This window comes from Mercenaria mercenaria, chromosome 2 (assembly GCF_021730395.1).
Source record: "Mercenaria mercenaria strain notata chromosome 2, MADL_Memer_1, whole genome shotgun sequence".
Taxonomy (NCBI): domain Eukaryota; kingdom Metazoa; phylum Mollusca; class Bivalvia; order Venerida; family Veneridae; genus Mercenaria; species Mercenaria mercenaria.
The window spans coordinates 101,068,725-101,086,422 of record NC_069362.1 but is presented as its reverse complement, the minus strand read 5'-3'; the positions used below and the strand labels follow the sequence as shown (position 1 = coordinate 101,086,422).

General features: G+C 32.6%; 1 protein-coding gene across 1 annotated transcript in view; it reads left to right on the top strand.

The window, feature by feature from the left end:
- Positions 1 to 17,260, top strand: part of LOC128555313 (uncharacterized) — a 48,486-nt gene extending 31,226 nt beyond the window's left edge. Inside the window, exons 9-15 of the mRNA XM_053537378.1 lie at positions 1,379 to 1,552; positions 4,026 to 4,169; positions 5,011 to 5,170; positions 7,369 to 7,524; positions 8,088 to 8,176; positions 8,573 to 8,593; positions 10,709 to 17,260. Of these exons, the coding sequence (XP_053393353.1) occupies positions 1,379 to 1,552; positions 4,026 to 4,169; positions 5,011 to 5,170; positions 7,369 to 7,524; positions 8,088 to 8,176; positions 8,573 to 8,593; positions 10,709 to 10,743 (779 nt within the window). The 3' untranslated portion in view covers positions 10,744 to 17,260. The remainder of the gene's footprint in view (positions 1 to 1,378; positions 1,553 to 4,025; positions 4,170 to 5,010; positions 5,171 to 7,368; positions 7,525 to 8,087; positions 8,177 to 8,572; positions 8,594 to 10,708) is intronic.
- Positions 17,261 to 17,698: the final 438 nt, after the last annotated feature.

Genomic DNA, 17,698 nt, shown 5'->3' with positions numbered 1-17,698 from the left:
GAACCGTAACATACTATTTATTATTCTTGCTTTGTCCACCAACAGCGACGGTCACCTTGGCTACACTCTATATCATTAAATTATTCCATTTATCTTGCAACATTATCGACTCTCTCTGAAGTAAATTTTATTTATGACATAAAAATCGATAGAGTGGATTTACCGGAAGTACTGAGCACAGCAAACGCAGCCGCATCATACATCACAAAGTCGTCTCGCCGAGCAGAAAATGTAGTGGAAAGATATAGCAGACTGTTTTGCGCATTATTTTGCGCTGGCAGGATCATTCCAAATCGATGTTTTCATTTTTGTGCCCCTCCCGCCGATATTCTATTTTTTGAGTGTGTGTGGATCGGGAAGGCGAGTGACTTCGATTTGCACCTGTACACTTTTCAAGCCGTGCGTCCGAATGTGTGTTTTGGGGCTTTAAGTGGAATTTAACCCGTTCTCTCCCCACAACCCCACGCGCCCCCTAAAAATCTCAGTCCTTTTTATTTTTTTCTTGCTTTTCTTTTTTATTTTTTTTTGTAGTATCTAACCCCCCCCCCCCCCCCCCCGATGACTCATTCTTCCAACCCAAGGTAATAAAAAAGGTAATGAAAAAGTTTACCTAATCGTGTGTTGTCAACATGTAGCATATGACGTACAGTGACATGATGTTTGGAACTGTTTGCTTTGGATATATATCTAGAATTTGGTTCTGACCAAAAGGTGTGTACATATCAAAAATTCAACTTTTGAACACAGTATACAGCAATACGTGTACATTGGTAGCAGTCAGGCTGGATGCAGTAGCACTCTCTTTTGAATTTTATAACATTAGATAAAGTGGAAACCCACAGGTCGCCAAACACGACATAAAAAGATATGTTGCAGGCTCGGGTTTACTGAGGCTGTTCATCGGCAAGCTAGCGTTCCCGCTCTCTAGCTCCGGGTTAAACAGAACTCAATATTTACACATGTAACAAGTATCGGGATAAAAATATAGAGGCACCCTCAAGTTCTTTTATACGGTGGGGTACTTGGAACCTTCAATTATACACAAAGTACATTTCCATTAAAAGCAGCGTATGTATTCAAGTTAAGTTAATGGGTTCTCCATAAAGGAGAATACAGTGAGCAGAACTTTAGAATCTGAGGTTACGAAACCCGCATACTAAAGAAGCTGCCAAAAGTAAAAGTTGGAAAGCTGGCAATATAACCTATTGGTGATGAAAAAAAACAACACCTATAGCTATTAAAGCCGGACTACTGGAACCTCCAAAGCCGAGATGTTCAAGCTGAAAAAGTAAACAGTTCATAACACAAATTAAATGTCGTGCTGAACAATCTAAAGAGATCGAAATATACCTAAAATTCAATGCAATTTCCATTTCAGAATATGGGCTATATGCACGGTCGCAGGTCAGTGCCTCGCTGGGACAATTCAATTATTTTAGTCAACGAGATTATACAATAACAGTTGTCTGTGATGATAGACTGGACAGTGTCAGTGAGAATATAACAGTTAATCTCATACCGAACGCGCCTCCAGTAATCAATAATCTACCAGGTGATGTATAATGTATATCTATCAGCGGCTTGCATTCAAATAAGTAACCCGTAATCTTCTCAGAGATTTGCCACTGGCAGTTGAGCCTGTGTGGTACATTTGTACTTTTTATAATTCAAGTATTCTTTCCGTTGTATATATGTATGTACTGTCTGTAAGCGAGTATAGTTTATTATGTCTCCCACATGATTGTTTTAGTGCCATCCATCCGTCTTTCTGATACAAAGTTTGTCCAAGCACCTCCTCCAAAAACACTAGATAGATTTAGACCAAACATGACACAAATGATTATTGCTCCGGTTTGCTGGGTTAAGGCTTGATTCATTATGATGTTTTGGCCACTTCTCTTACATCATTTTGTGGCTTTCCACTAAAAACTTCAGGGTTAATCAGCGCCAGACTTCAAGCATATTGTTTTAGTTAAGTGATTTTTACTTGAGTTATGCCATTTGATTTCTTGTATTTTACCTTTCCCGGGCATTTGCTTCGATACTTAAGAGGAATGATACCAAGCTCACAAAAGTGACCATAGCCAAGCCTAGTTTTGCGTATTATGGGCATATTTCGTTTCGGTGTAGCGGAGCTATGGACCTTATTTCATTAAATTTTATGAAGTTTCAGTCACTTCGCTTATATAATAGGGAGTATTTATACAAATACTTCCGAAAATAATCACTACAAAGTTTTATTATGCATATCATTGGCATCCTCATTTAGGTTTCTTTTTTAGATTTAGTAGAGTTATGACCTCTGATTGTAAAACTGTGTGATATTTTGGCAATTTCTCTTACACAATTGGACAGATTTATACCAAAAAAATGCAGGTGTTAGTGCCAAACCTAGTTACATACATCACCGATATGCTCAATTACAGTGAGGTTTGGCCCTTGATTTGTCGTATTGTACGGTGTTTATACTATTTTCTGTATATATATAGGCTGAATTTCACAAAACCTCTGGAATGATATAAAACGTATTTGGGCATATTTTCCTCATGTTCTGAATAAACTATTTTCAACGATGTCATGACCCTTTATTTGTCAAAATCCTTGATCTGTGCTACTTCTCTGATACCACTGGTTGGAATTCCCCAGGAATATCCACTGCCTAAACTAGTGGTATTTGTAGTTGAAATGTTATAGTTAACATGTAAATCATTTTTCCTAGTGTTATGGTGACATTTTACAGTTCCTACATGGTTAGTGATGAGGGACATAAGTTTTTTTAATGTAAATAATTTACAGTTAATACTGACATATAAAGATTGTAGCGAATATCAAGTGCTATATAAATGAAAGTTGCGAATATTTTTACAATTTTGTAATAACAGATATTTTGAAAATAGAGGATGATTCTAATAAGTACAGCTGTGTAAACCTATTTCGTTATGTTTAAATAACAATATTTTTACAGTTTCCTACGGAGAATGAATGCCTTTAGATAAAAGTCAATATTTTACCATTTTGCCTTTCAAAACCAGATAGATATTAAATCAAACATTGAATATTCTAAACAAAAATTGAAAGCATTAAATGCAGCTAAAGTCCTTATAATTTCTGATTTTAATTGTGGGACTCACGCTTTAGAAAATGTTGCAGCATGCATTCAGTTTATCTACAATAAGGGCTTTTTGAATATTGTCTGAATGTACTAATTTGACTTTACTCTTTGTCCAGAGAATGCGATATAAATGATTTTATGCATTTATTTTTATTTCATATGCAACTCCTCATTAAACCTTCTTTTTCAGGAATATATAAATAAACCAGATGAATCAATTTAACACAGTGTATTTTAACTGAATAATTATATAAGTTTCGCTGTAAGAAGATGTTTAAAAAAGGCGTAGTAATTCTATGCTTGCATGGAAAGAAACTTCGGCAAGAAATTCAAACAATAACATTTATTTTGATTAACAAACGAAAGATGACAAATGAATGCAGAAACGAAAAGTCGTAAATCATTTCATGCCCACACACTTGTTTAATAACTTTACTTTTCTCAATCTAAGCTAAATACTGAGATAAAAATCCAAGATGCAAATTGAATGATTTGTTGTTGCAAGAGCTCTTAATATAGTGTTATTAAGTGGCACATTTTCTTATACAGTTTTACATTTATGAAAGTTAAAACGTTTACATAAACAATAGATTTTTTTTCAGAAACCTATAAAAAGTAGATCTGAGAAGTGTTTTTCTTATATACAATACCAGTAAATAAAGACATTCCTCTTATATGTATATATCAACAATAACATAATCATTCAAAATATTCCAGAAGGTTCTGAAACGGTGTTTATTACAGTATATCAAATGTTCTAAAAAATTCGCTAAATGTCAAGCTAGTTATGTAATATTTAAAACAATAACATTCTTGGTAAACTGAATATACAACTATACGTCAACACTTGGCAGCATATTATTTTGCAATGAGATTTTGTTAATCACGAATATGTATGACCACATATTACCAGGGACAGGGACATTACTCACTGTAAATACGTCTACCACGCCTGGCACCATAGTTTTTACAGTTGATTATACCGATTCCGAGGACAATACGGTCAACGTTACCTTTACCGCAGATCCTTCAGATTGTCCATTTGCAGTATTAAACTGTAAGTAATAGCGATTATCTGCTTTATTGCAATTTATTACCTAGAGACTAAAACATGATCAATATCAAATGTAGAAACAAATAACCATATCTTTAATATCATTTCCTAGAGGATTATTAAATAGGTTTACCAAATGAATTTTAGTAAATTATTTATTAAATTTCTCTGACGAATTAAATTATGTGTAAAATTAAGCATGCTTTTTTCGCTTTTTATATTATTTCATGTCTCTCACATGACTGCGGAGGTTATGATAAGTGATATATGTTTGTTTTATTTATTGCCTGTCAACAAACTGCTTAATATAGCAACTGTAATAAGAGCAGGTACTTGCAAGTTATTTTCAAGATTATTGCTGTATACTAGACTTTTACTAGGAAGGATCTTATTTTTGCATGCTTTTACAGTATACTCGTGCATAAGGTTTTTAAACATAAATATATATAAACAACCACATATGAAACGTTTTACATTGCTGCGATATTTTTAAGTTTTGATTTTGAATTTCAGATGCCAATATATATATATATGCTTAGTTCTTTTTCATCGAAATGTCATATCCGTATTTTAGTGCATCAAATGAATTATGATATCCAGGAAATATAATCATATAAATATCTTTTAAAATAATCATTTTAGAATTTGACTTGAAACTAGACTTTATACTAACCCTTCCACCGTAGAAACATCGATATATTCTTGTGAGTTTATCATTCTGACCGTCCCCAGTGTGTACAGTCTATCTATAAAACTTTACACAAGCGTTTTGAGCCATACTAACATAGTGTGTACAATATACTTACGTATGTAACCTTTATAATATATATTTTTTACCTTTCAGCGGGCGATGTGATTGTACTTGATACAATAACTACGTTCAGCTCCTCTGCATGTAACATCCTTGTTGGCGTGGCCGACAAAAGAAACTCCGGCATTAGCAGGACCCTGAGTATCATTTTGAACGTGGTTACAGAGGCAACCACATCATCTGCTTCCGACAGGTAAAGTTTTTAGTCCGATTGGTATAGCCTTCATTACGATACTTTAATTCCAATAGGATTTTGTTTTACGATTTTTATTTATTCCGTTCCGAAAGGAATAGTTTCTATTTGAAACTTTTAATTCCGATAGGTATACTTTCTGTTACGATGTTTTTTATTCCTCTGGGATTTGTATTACAATACTTTTTTTATTTCGACAGGTTTGCTTTTTATAACGATACCGTTTTAAAGCAAAAATCGTATTACGATACTTTTTATTCTGATATGTGTAATTTTATTACAATATTTTCATTAAGTTATGTATTTTTATAACGATACTTTTTATCCCGACTGGGTATAGGCTAGCGACTGCGTTCTTTACATAAAGAATGTTTTTCCTGAATGATATTTGTAAAGTCAATGACAACAAACGCTGTAGTCTGTGTTATTTACAATCTGACTAAAGTACTTGATCTTCTAAACGAAGATCTGAGAACGACCCATTCACATTCGTCTTCTGTATATTTTGGATTTCCAATATTGCTATTTTTATTTTCGCAAATCTATTTTTATTTGAACCAATCAGACAATTTGTTCGAATGTCAAAGAGTAAGAAAAATTTGCAGTCAATCCAGGGCTCGAACTCGGGACCTCTCGCTTACAGAGCAAGTGCCCTATCGACTGAGCTAACCGGCTATCTCACATCTTTCGACATAAAAATTGTAGAAATCAAAAACCAAGGCTTTTTAAAGCTTGCAGAATGTTGTAAGTTAGCTTTTGATTGGCTAGCGGAAGGGTTGTCAGAACGAGGCTATCAATAGCTCGTTGTCAGATCCTATGCGTAGCGTAATAGGAGATGTACTTTAGTCAGATTGTGTTATTTACATTCGCCATTTTTGTATGTTTTGCTCACACGTCTTCATTGTTTCCTGAACGGCATGGCAACAAAACAAATGCAAAACTAAACACTGAATTTGCTTTTTGATTCTGTATTATAAAGAATGATACTAATATAAATCATAGCTTCGAAGACCCATATCATTAACAGTTCATGTCTAAAAAGGCTAATTCCCGTTATCTTTGTCTGACTTGTATATAAGGGTGCATTAAAAAACATGAAAATGGATGTCGAGTTAACGCACAAATTTCCGATGCAAGGCAAAATATGTTTTTTCCTAAACAACCAACTGTTCAAGTTTACTTGTATCCATAGCAAAGTTATGAGCGTTTCAGAACATAATAACCAGCTAGGCCAGGGTGTAGCCAGATGCCGGGGACGTCAATCATAAGTTTTCGAAAGAAACGTCGTTCAAAATGGAAGTAGATCAAATTTGTTGTTTTAAACAAAACCAGAAAACTAAATGAAAGGGGAATTCTGAAACTTTTAAGACTAAAGCGCTTTTGTAGAAACGATCATAGGAACAAGCACGATTTTTTCATGGACATTTTAGGGTATTCTATAGCCATATACAATATGCATTGAACATTTCAACACAACTGGTTTTGCTGTAGATGAGTGATGTACAGACATTTTAACACAATCGTGTACGTTAGCTTTTTTATCGCAAACTTAGTGATCTAAGAAGACAGTTAGCAATTAACATCTACATAAAGATGCGTTATTATGTGAATGTATAAGCCAATCAGATTCAGCAAGAATTTAAAACCGTGCCCAAATACGTCAGCATCCTATTGTTATATTGCTGCTGTTAGCCATTGTAACGGAAGACTCGACATTTACGTTTCTCAGTTAACTGCATCAGTGAGCATTTTATCAGGAATTGTTTATGAAAACACTTACCATGAGCATAGCTTAAGTAGCTTTATTCGATGAGATGGTTGTCTGTTTGTTAAGATTAATAGTTAATATGTCAAATTATACGATAAATCGGATTGCAATTTTTATTATAGAAAAAAAGATTTTTGTGGAAAAAAAAGAACAAAGAAAAAAGAACAAAAAAGCAAGACGTAGATATATAAATTTTCGACACTAGCATGACAGTTGTAAGATAAAATAGAAACTTAACAGCACATGAATTACCTTGTTTATATTTGTTCACGTTTATTCATGGCCAGATCCAGTAAAAGAAAGTAGGGTCTGTGGTAGGAAAAGAAAAGATTGAAATGTTCTTTTTTCAAGTATTCAAAACATTTCAACGGAGTTATTTCACAAACCATCACATGACTTATTTGTTTTTCTTTTGAATGATATTTTTCAGATACAAAACATTTTTTGATGACACACGGAATATTATTTGGTTCGTGCTACTAATGGTACTTCTCGCAATTACGGCTGTTGTGACACTGTTTGTCTGTTGTAACTACGTTTGTATGCCATCCTGCTGCAAATGCCCATGTGTAGGCGGAAAGAGAAGGTATGTCTTATATACGCAATTGTATGTTTGCTACTTATCCAAGTTTAACCCTTACCCTGCTATATTTCTAAAATGGACTGTTTCATCATTCAATTTGGGCAGTACCAATAATGATTTGAAGGGATATTCACTGAAAAATTACTGATTGAATAGCGAACAGCGCTGACCATGATCAGCCTGCACATCTTGGTCAACACTGGTCGCAAAGGCAAAATCACTTGTCGCCAGCAGGCTATAGGCATAGTATTAAGCGTGAAATCGACATGTCTGCTTAAATATTCTAAAAGTTCTTACTATAATCTATAGATAAATAAATTATATGAAGGCGGGTGTTATCACAATATTATCTTAGGAGATTTTGATATTTTAGGATAGTGTTGCACATGCCTGATATTGTCTAGGGTACCACATAGGTACTTTAACTAACCATCTTTAAATTGACAAATGGGCTTGTTTTAGCAATATTCTAAGGCTTCTGGCTAGTTTTGGATTTTTAATTCTAAAAAGCAATAGGAAGTTTAATATAAATTTGTTAACTTGTATACGTATACGTAATATTTAAGGTTTGGCTCGAAACCGCGTCATATTCAAAGGGATTACACAACACCTCCAACGAAGCCTAAGAGACCAAATGATTCACAAATGATGTCCGGTAAGTTAAGACTAGCAGGCGGTACTCTTTTCTAATTTGAAAGTAATTTCGACATCAAAGAGGTTTTTGACAGTCATGTCTTTAAAGATGTTTGTTTGAAATTATTTGTAGATACGGGCACGAATTTTGTCATATAAGTTAATGTTAGTGAATGAAATTATATCAATTAAATGTAATTGTTTAAGGAAGATGTAAATTTATAACGAATAAAGAACATGCGTATCCTTATATTTCTCTTAATATAGAGAGAATATATTTTACCATATTGTTTCAAAAAGTAGTGTCTGAATCATTGGCATTAATATGCGCATGACTATCAAATTCCATTGTAATACTTAAAAGTATATATGATTTTCACTTTTGAAAAAATAAATTTGCTCTATTTTATTTGGACAGTTCGCCCGCCTCCTCCAAAAGGTTTGTACTTATTAATATTTGAAAGATATTCTTGTTGCTTTGCACTCTGCAAAAGCATTGCGCACGTGCATACTTTTACAGTATAAAAGCAATCAACTACTGTAAAAGTTATATTGACAAAAAAAGTATTTAAGTCAAAATGTTCCATAAGGTCGATGGATCAGTTTAACACAAGTTCAATAAATAAGTATTAGATTCACAAGTTCCTTAAAATGAATATACATTTATTGCAAGTCTTTGTCAGTCTTTAGACGAGCTTTAGCCTAAATCTACCAGAACACAAACTTTTCAAAAATCATCAAATTAGTATTCATTGATGAAGAATATATAGTTTTCTAATGACTTAAAAAAAAACATTTATAGAAATATTTTTAACAGATATGAATTAAAGTTCCTTATTTGGGCCAGACACTATTACTCCTAATGTAATATCAATTAGAACTTTAAGGATTTAGATTTTATTTTCATGAAAAAAATAGTTGAATCTTCATCAATTTTGTCAAAGTTTTCTGAACTAAACAGTTTACTCGATACTTTAGGATCGGTTTCGACGTTTACACATATGCAAAATGCATTACTTGTGTATATGTATTTAAAAGCACATTGAACCTCCTCTAAAAGAATCTAATACTTTTCTATGTAAACAATACGCAGTTATGAAAATACCATAAGATGCTCTAGCACTGGCATATGTAGTAAAATTACAAAGAGATGCTGTAGCTTTGGCATTATTGTAAAGTACAATAAGACGCTGTAGCTTTGGCATTATTGTAAAGTACCATAAGATGCTGTAGCACGGCATATGTAGTAAAAATACAAAGAGATTATGTAGCTTTGGCATTATTGTAAAATACAGTAAGATACTGTAGCTTTGGCATTATTGTAAAGTACCATAAGATGCTGTAGCTTTGGCATTATTGTAAAGTACAATAAGACGCTGTAGCTTTGGCATTATTGTAAAGTACCATAAGATGCTGTAGCACGGCATATGTAGTAAAAATACAAAGAGATTATGTAGCTTTGGCATTATTGTAAAGTACAATAAGATACTGTAGCTTTGGCATTATTGTAAAGTACAATAAGACGCTGTAGCTTTGGCATTATTGTAAAGTACAATAAGACGCTGTAGCTTTGGCATTATTGTAAAGTACAATAAGACGCTGTAGCTTTGGCATTATTGTAAAGTACCATAAGATGCTGTAGCACGGCATATGTAGTAAAAATACAAAGAGATTATGTAGCTTTGGCATTATTGTAAAGTACAATAAGATACTGTAGCTTTGGCATTATAGTAAAAATACCATAAGCTGATGTAGCCTTGTAGCTTTTTATTACAGCAGACATAACATAAGGTGCTATAAGCTTTGGCATTATCGTAAAATACCACAAAATACTGTCGAGATTGTATTAGCTGCTTCACTTACTATAACAGTGAATAAGGCAAGAGTTAATTTTTATTTTCTATTACATATAAGTATAAAATATGAATACAAGCTTTGCATAGAGTAATTCGTTTAGTATTTATATAGTTTTTTTTATAGTTAAGTTTTGCGCAATTTTAAAATAAACGACAGCTGAAAGATATGACCATTTCAAATGTCATTCAAGACAAATTATTTATTTGTCAATTGTATGTGTCGTTGTAGACTCTTGATTTTTTTTATTTCCTTCCGTTTCAATGTTTTATAAATATTTGTATCTGAATACATCAGAAGTGTGGCAAAGAATTTTGCTTATAAAATGTGTTTATCCAAAATACATACAACGCATCTGCATGTGCATATCATGTTAAAGGCGTCCAAAGGTGCGTGAAAAAATAGCATTATTTTAAATTTCAAGAAATTTCCTTGTGTAAAAGTGTGCGATATGGAAGTTTTGAAAATGTATTTCTGTTTTCAGGTACCAAGTTTAAAATTACATCAACTGCATGTTGCTTTTTTTTTAGAATACAACATAATTGTTTAATTTCATAATTACGGTACTAGTAATCAAGATAGATATAAAAATACCTATTACTATTTTACTAACTTTTACGATTTAGCTTAATGTTTATTCTTTCAGTAGGTGTTAAAAGGTGAGATTCAATATTTTTGAAAGTGTTGTTCTATTTTTCAGTACATGTCTGGGAAAAAGATGTGGACAGATATTAAATTTCTAACGAGAGCGAGTGAAACTGTAACCCTTTCTATACATTTATTTGCTATAAGAATTAATTGCATCCAGTTTGTTTTATGTTTGCATGTTTGAGTGTTATTCATACACACTGCAATGAAAGTAATTTAATTTATTTAGAGGTAACTGTAACATTACAATAAGTATGAGCATCGGTGAATTGACATTATCAACATAAATTCCTTAAAATTACATTATATGTGACAGATTTGTTTTACGGTTATTTATCAACATCCACTATATAGATGTATAATTATTTCTGTTAAGTGTGTAGGCCGAAGAATTTTGTTACATGTATCGTTCATGGCACATCTATTCCGATTACAATTTCAGAAATTCCGATTCATTTTTAGTATTTTCAATTTCATTTTCACTAATTTCGATTATAGTTTCAGTAATCATTCATATCATTCATATAACAATTGTTTTTGATCATGTTTATTTCATGTGCAAAACATATTCAGAGTAGCATGAATGAATAGCTATCTGAGGTGAGAACTTTCTTAAAAATTTGAGAAGCATTTAAGAAACCAAGTTTATTTTGTTGTTTCAGCACAATACACAATGCATTTTATGAAGAAATATATTTTCCGACACTTTCTTATATATGCAGAGAATAAAAAGAAGATAATGATTTTATTGCATGCAGTTTTGTATCAGTAAATGATTTTTTTTTCAATATTTTTTCCAGTAACTTTTGAAAATCTATAGCATTAAAAAACTAAAAATATAACAAGTTAGATCTGATTCAAACTATTAAGAAACAACAGAAACAAAAAATGGTTTGTAAGGAAAACCTTTTATTAAATTAAATATATTAAAAATGTTATTCCTGAGGCAAAGATCAGCAATTAAAAGAACATGAGAAGAACTAACACTATTGAGTAGCTAATAGAAAAGTTGGAAACTATACCCTCAACGGTAATGATAATTGTGAACAAATACATTATCAAATGTTGATAAAGCTACAAGCCTTAATGATTGTTTCGTACCACGAACATTGACGTTAGTAATAATAAACTTACAGAATATGAAAAGAAGATTCAATAACCAATACCATTATTACAGAAAAATAATATGAGCCGCACCATGAGAATACCAACGTAGTGCATTTGCGACCAGCTGGATCCAGACCAGCCCGCGCATCCGCGCAGTCTGGTTAGGATCCATGCTGTTCGCTAACGGTTTCTCTAATTGCAAAAGGCTTTGAAAGCGAACAGCGTGGATCCTGACCAGACTGCGCGGATGCATGCTGGTCGCAAATGCACTATATTGGTTTTCTCATGGTGCGGCTCAAATTATTGATACAGTATCTTGACGTCTATAAAGGAATTATAGTTTAGATTTATTTAGTCATAAAGTAATTACCCTGTCGTGGATCCTTATTTGGTCGAAACCAGTAGACAATAAATTTAGTTAAACTTACTCAGGCGTTTGACGCAGAGTTCCTCTATTCCTCCATTCAAGTGCAGTAATAAAGTTTTGAACACCAAATATTCTGTATCTTAACATTTATGCTCAGTCTTAAATAGATACTTATATGAAAAGCAAAGACAAATATCAAACAGGGAATGCCACGTACCAAAATCGCGGCCTCCCCAAAACGAAATCTACAGCACGCAGACGTGCACACCACAAACACACACACACATATACACGCGCGCACACACAAAGCCAACACACGAGGACAAAACGAACAAACAAAGGAACACAGTGGGGCACCGCCTTGGAACGGTCAGTGGCAAAAACACCACTGGGGAGCTTAAAGTTTAATTTCTATCAAAATCTCATTGCTAATGAACAGGAAACTATTCTTCAAATAAAAAAAAGATAAAACAACAACAACAACAACAACAACAATAAAAGAAACAATGGAAAAGAAACCTCTCGCGCAATGCTGAATATAGACGAACCATTTCTGGTTTCTTTAAACTCAAAGTCTAATCAACAAATCACGATCGTATTCTAATTCGTAAAATTTCGATAACATTGTGTATTGACTGTCAGTAATAATTGTCTAACTGAGATATTAACAACAGTAAGCTTCTTTGAGTGAATGCATTAAATAAAATACTTACTTCATGTAAAACCTGACAAAGTCCACATTTATGTACCCGACAAAGGTGATATTCATCTCATCATCAATAGCTGTAATTATATGAGCCGCACCATAAGAAAATCAACATAGTGCAATTGTGACCAGCATGGATCCAGACCAGCCTGCGCATCCGCGCAGTCTGGCACCATGCTGTTCGCTTTCAAATCCTACTGCAATTAGAGAAACAGCAAACAGCGTGGATCCTGACCAGACTGCGTGGATCCATGCTGGTTGCAAATGCACTATGTTGGTTTTATCATGACATGGCGCATATAGAGAAACTATGGTAATGACACGTTTTAAGACCTATCTCTCTTTTAAGTTGTGTTGATAAATTGATTGAAAGAATAAAATAAAAATACTTACATGTAAAATACAACCATCTTCACGACAGTCTATTGTAGATTTTAATCCGAGTAAAATAGAGGCAATTATATTTTCAAACGTATACAAACGCGTACTACTTAGTACAATATATCAAATAAATTTGTTAGTGATCACAAGCATTTTCGTCTGACCTTTAGCAACGGAGAACGAAAAAGGCACACTTAAAATGTTTTATTTTAAAGATAGTACAACTGTAAGCTAATATATAGCTTTCTGTCCAATTCCCCAACAATTATTTTTTTAATGAATGAAGAATTGCTGAATCAAAAATATACCCAGTTTCCTTTATATAGGTTACTGACCGTTCCAAGGCGGTGCCCTCATTTTCAACTTTCTGTCTGTCTTGTTTTTTGTGTTGCGTATGTTGTCTTGTTTGTTGTCAGCATTTCTTTCCTCTTTCTCCTCACTCACTCTATCGCCCCATCCTTTCCCCTTACATTTGCGTTCCCTTGCTTCGGCATCCCCTCTCAAGTTATGGTGCCCACCATAATTTTGGCTGCCGGAATCCTAAGGCGGTTCCCGTTTGTTGTTTTTTCCTGCTTATGTGTTGGCGTTTGTGTGCTTGTGTGTCTTTGGCGGTGCCCTACAAAGTTGTATTATATTATCTATCTGTTTATCTATGTAAGTCAGTCGCGTGTGTGCGTGCGTGTGTGTCTTTTGTACATGAGCGTCTGCGCTGCTATAGGGTAACGTAGCATTCCCGTTTGAATATTCATCCTTGTTCCTCTTCCGCCTTCAACCCCGCTCTCTTTTCTATCCCCTTCCTCCCCCTTTTTCTATATTTTGTATAAAAATTAAAATGTTGTTGGATTTTTGAAGCAACCCGTCTATGATATTTTTCCGTTTCAGCTTCTTTCTATTGTGGGCCAATTCTAGAATCAAGCTCAAAAGTACTGGATATTTAGTACTTTGGCGATAGTATTTTCAATTTATCATTCTCAACTAAGAAATAAAGGTAATAGTTTGAATTTTGTTCTTTTCATAAATTATTTAGTCACTGATTTTATAATATTAGCTATGGTCGTAATACAGGAGAATAGGCTTTTTTTTTTGATGTCCATTGTTTCAAATAAAAGAATAGATAAGTTCCAGTCCTCAATGACTTTCACCCTTTAAACAGAGATTTTTTACATTTTGTGAACTCTTCGTTATCAGTCAGTATCAATATGATATTTTCAGCAGCGTTCAAAAGCTTTCCAAACAAAGCGCCCTGAAAATTTAAATTATTAAAATGCGTTTTGTTTTCGGAATTAGCTAGAATTAGTTTTTGGGCAAAACACCTAAAATTTATTACAAAATGTAAACAAAGCAATAATATCCAAAGTACCAGTACTATAAGAAATGGGTTATTGTTATTTAGTCGTGGGTTTTCCTTGAGTCGTGGGCAACAACATGAAGCTCAGTGGTTAGAAATAAATAATTGCTATTCATTTGTTTCTGTTAGAAAGTGGTAGTTACAATAAATATCATTAAAGCAAAAATGAATTGAATTGTTAAATCGTTTATAGACAGTAATCGACTCGTGACATTTCTTTAGTTACGGGCACCTGCTTTGGAAAAGTAAAAATGCCATGAGTATTCAACTAAACATAAAGGAGAAAATATATGTCACTGTAATACCAAATAAATAGTATTTTCTGTAGTATGTTTTGCTTTTTGAAATTCCTGGATGCAAACAGATTTAAATAGATTCTAAGTCAAGACAGGAAGTGCTTAAAATTTTGAAATATGGCAGAGCAATTATGGATTTTTTTTCCTAATTTAGTGCATTTATTGTTTTTAAAGATAACAAGTTATAATTAACGTTAACTGGAAATATCTATAATGAAATATTCTCTTCTGTTGCTAAACCTAACTTACCAATCAGAACCATCATAAGTCAGTATGGTCGTCTGACAGCCATAATGAAAACGTTTACTCTTAAGTTTACAATGATGAAACAATGATTTTGCCACTTAAGCTCAATGTAGCAATTGCAAATTTAGTAAATTAGACAATATTTGTATTAACGCTTTCTTTTTTCAGCAATTTCTAATTTACCGATAAAGCATATTCGTTGTTATCATGAGATTTTAGCTAACTTTTGCTTTTTTCTCTACATTTCCATTTTTTTCTTTTTGATATTATGTTATGAATCAAATTATAAACAACAGTACATTTTACGAAACTTTGTGAACAACTATGTTTTTAGCCACATCTCATGTAAGTGAATATTGTTAAGTGGATCGTCTTTAATGATGATGTGAAAACTTGTTCCTTAACCCTTTTTCGTTTTTTATGTTTGATTCTACGTTATTGATATGTATGTACATATGATGTACATGTGTGAAACAATAAGATATACGTAAACCAAAAACTTTTGTCTAACTTATAGTTAAGAATAGAATCAATGTTTAGAGTTCAGATGCGAAGGAATTATGTATTGTAATACACATCTGAAAGACTATCAATGATTTCATTTAAAATCATTGTTTGAATTACATTATTTCGATTCTTACACAATATTAAGGATTATTATCTACGTCCTTTACGACATTCACCTACATTTATTTGTTTATTTGCATGTTTTTTTTTCAAAAATTTCAATGATTATAACACCAAAAGTGTTATGTTTGACCTAGTAACATATTTATGGATCTATCCAGTACTCATTATAAATCTACACAGAAGGGCGTGCAAATAATTTGACCAGTCAAAAACCTAGCTACTAAGGGAGGTAATTAAACTTTCTAATTATAGACTAGGTTACGATGCACTAAAGTCAGATTCAAATACGGGAGCTTTGATACTAAATTTGATATGTCAAAGTAATGATAAGTAATGAACTATTGTATTTAGATTCTGAATAAAAGTAACATAAAATTATGAATATAAAGTCCTAAGACGAAACTTACAAGCCGATTCCTTCATTCACTTTTTTGAATAAGAGTTGTCCTCTACTGATCATGTGTCTTCACTGGCGCCGGCCGGTGTCTCTAATGGAGTTGGGAATTGTTTTGCTAAAGGGAGGAGCGGTCATTTTACATATGCTGGTTGTCGAGCCTATTTCGTTAATAGGTACTAATAAAAGCTCATTCGAAAGGCTGTTTAAAAAATGTTCATTTGGTATCTATTATATTTCCGGTGCTTCAGTTCTGATGATGTTATGTAATATTTAGAAACAATAAACGACTTCTCACTTCGGAGGGAATAGTCTATATCTCAAGAGAAGGTAGTATCTTGGACGAATGTTTATTATATTAATAATAATCAAGGATGTCAGCATAAATATTTTCATTTCCACCATATTGAATGATTACAACGTACCATCAGATCATATTTTGTCATTACTTCGTAAAAAGTAAGCAAAACTGCTAAACTGTCCGGTATTGCGTTGTAAAAAGAGTATTACCTGTTTTCGTTAAATCGACTAATCTGTCGCTAAAAATAACTGCGTACACTTCACTAATCTATTTTTTGCGCATAGCGTTATTATTATTTTACAGTCTGCTTTTAACTGTCTTTCATTAAAGATTGCGTTTTCATTTTAATGTGTAGTTTGTACAGCATGCTTTTGGAGAGTCTCTCTATTTCATGTTGAATTGATACATGATAATGTTTCAAGGAAGATACTGTTCATTTTATTAATTTATTAAGTCTTTCAAATAAATATTCATTTATATATAAGTGTATATATTTTTCAGTTGTTTACGTTAAAGGTAAAACTTTCTTTTCACTTTCACCTTCAATTCTCTTTCATAGCAACATTTTTCTTAGACATTGAAAATTAAAAAACAAGTAATTCTTTAACACTGCATAATATTACATTTCTTTATAATGGTTTTCTCTGGTTTTTTTTCAGTATTGATTGCGTTGATTTAATACATATTTTGTGAATTTCTTACTGTTGTTATTAAAAGATGAAACTTAACTTGTTTCTCCTTTAATTACATCACGCCCTTTGATGTTTACATCAGTGCTTTTATTGTTATTATTTGAATGTGATCTTAAGTTTATGTTATATACATACTGAGGACTTAATGATATAAACTTTGAAACTTGGTTTTGTGTAGTTTTCTTTTTCAGTCCTCCGCTTTTTTTTTTGACACTATGACATAATAATTTCGACGTACGAAGTGTATGTGATTTTGTTGCATAATAACACACAGTTTAAGTCCTCTTAGTTTAATAGGAAATGAATTTGGTCGTATTAAAATTAGCATTAACACACAGTTTGACAATGAGAAATTACAAAATGTGAAAAGCCTCTATTAGATATTTCAGTACAGCTTAAAGTCTCACGCTGTAACATGAATATTTTGTTCATCATGTTAAAAGCAAAACTCATTTCGAAGCACACATTTTTAAATGAACAGAGATACTTCGTTGAAATTGAAATGTCAGTGATATTTACTTTTACAAAATGCAACCTAACTGACTTTAATGTCGCAAAGTTTATAAACGATATT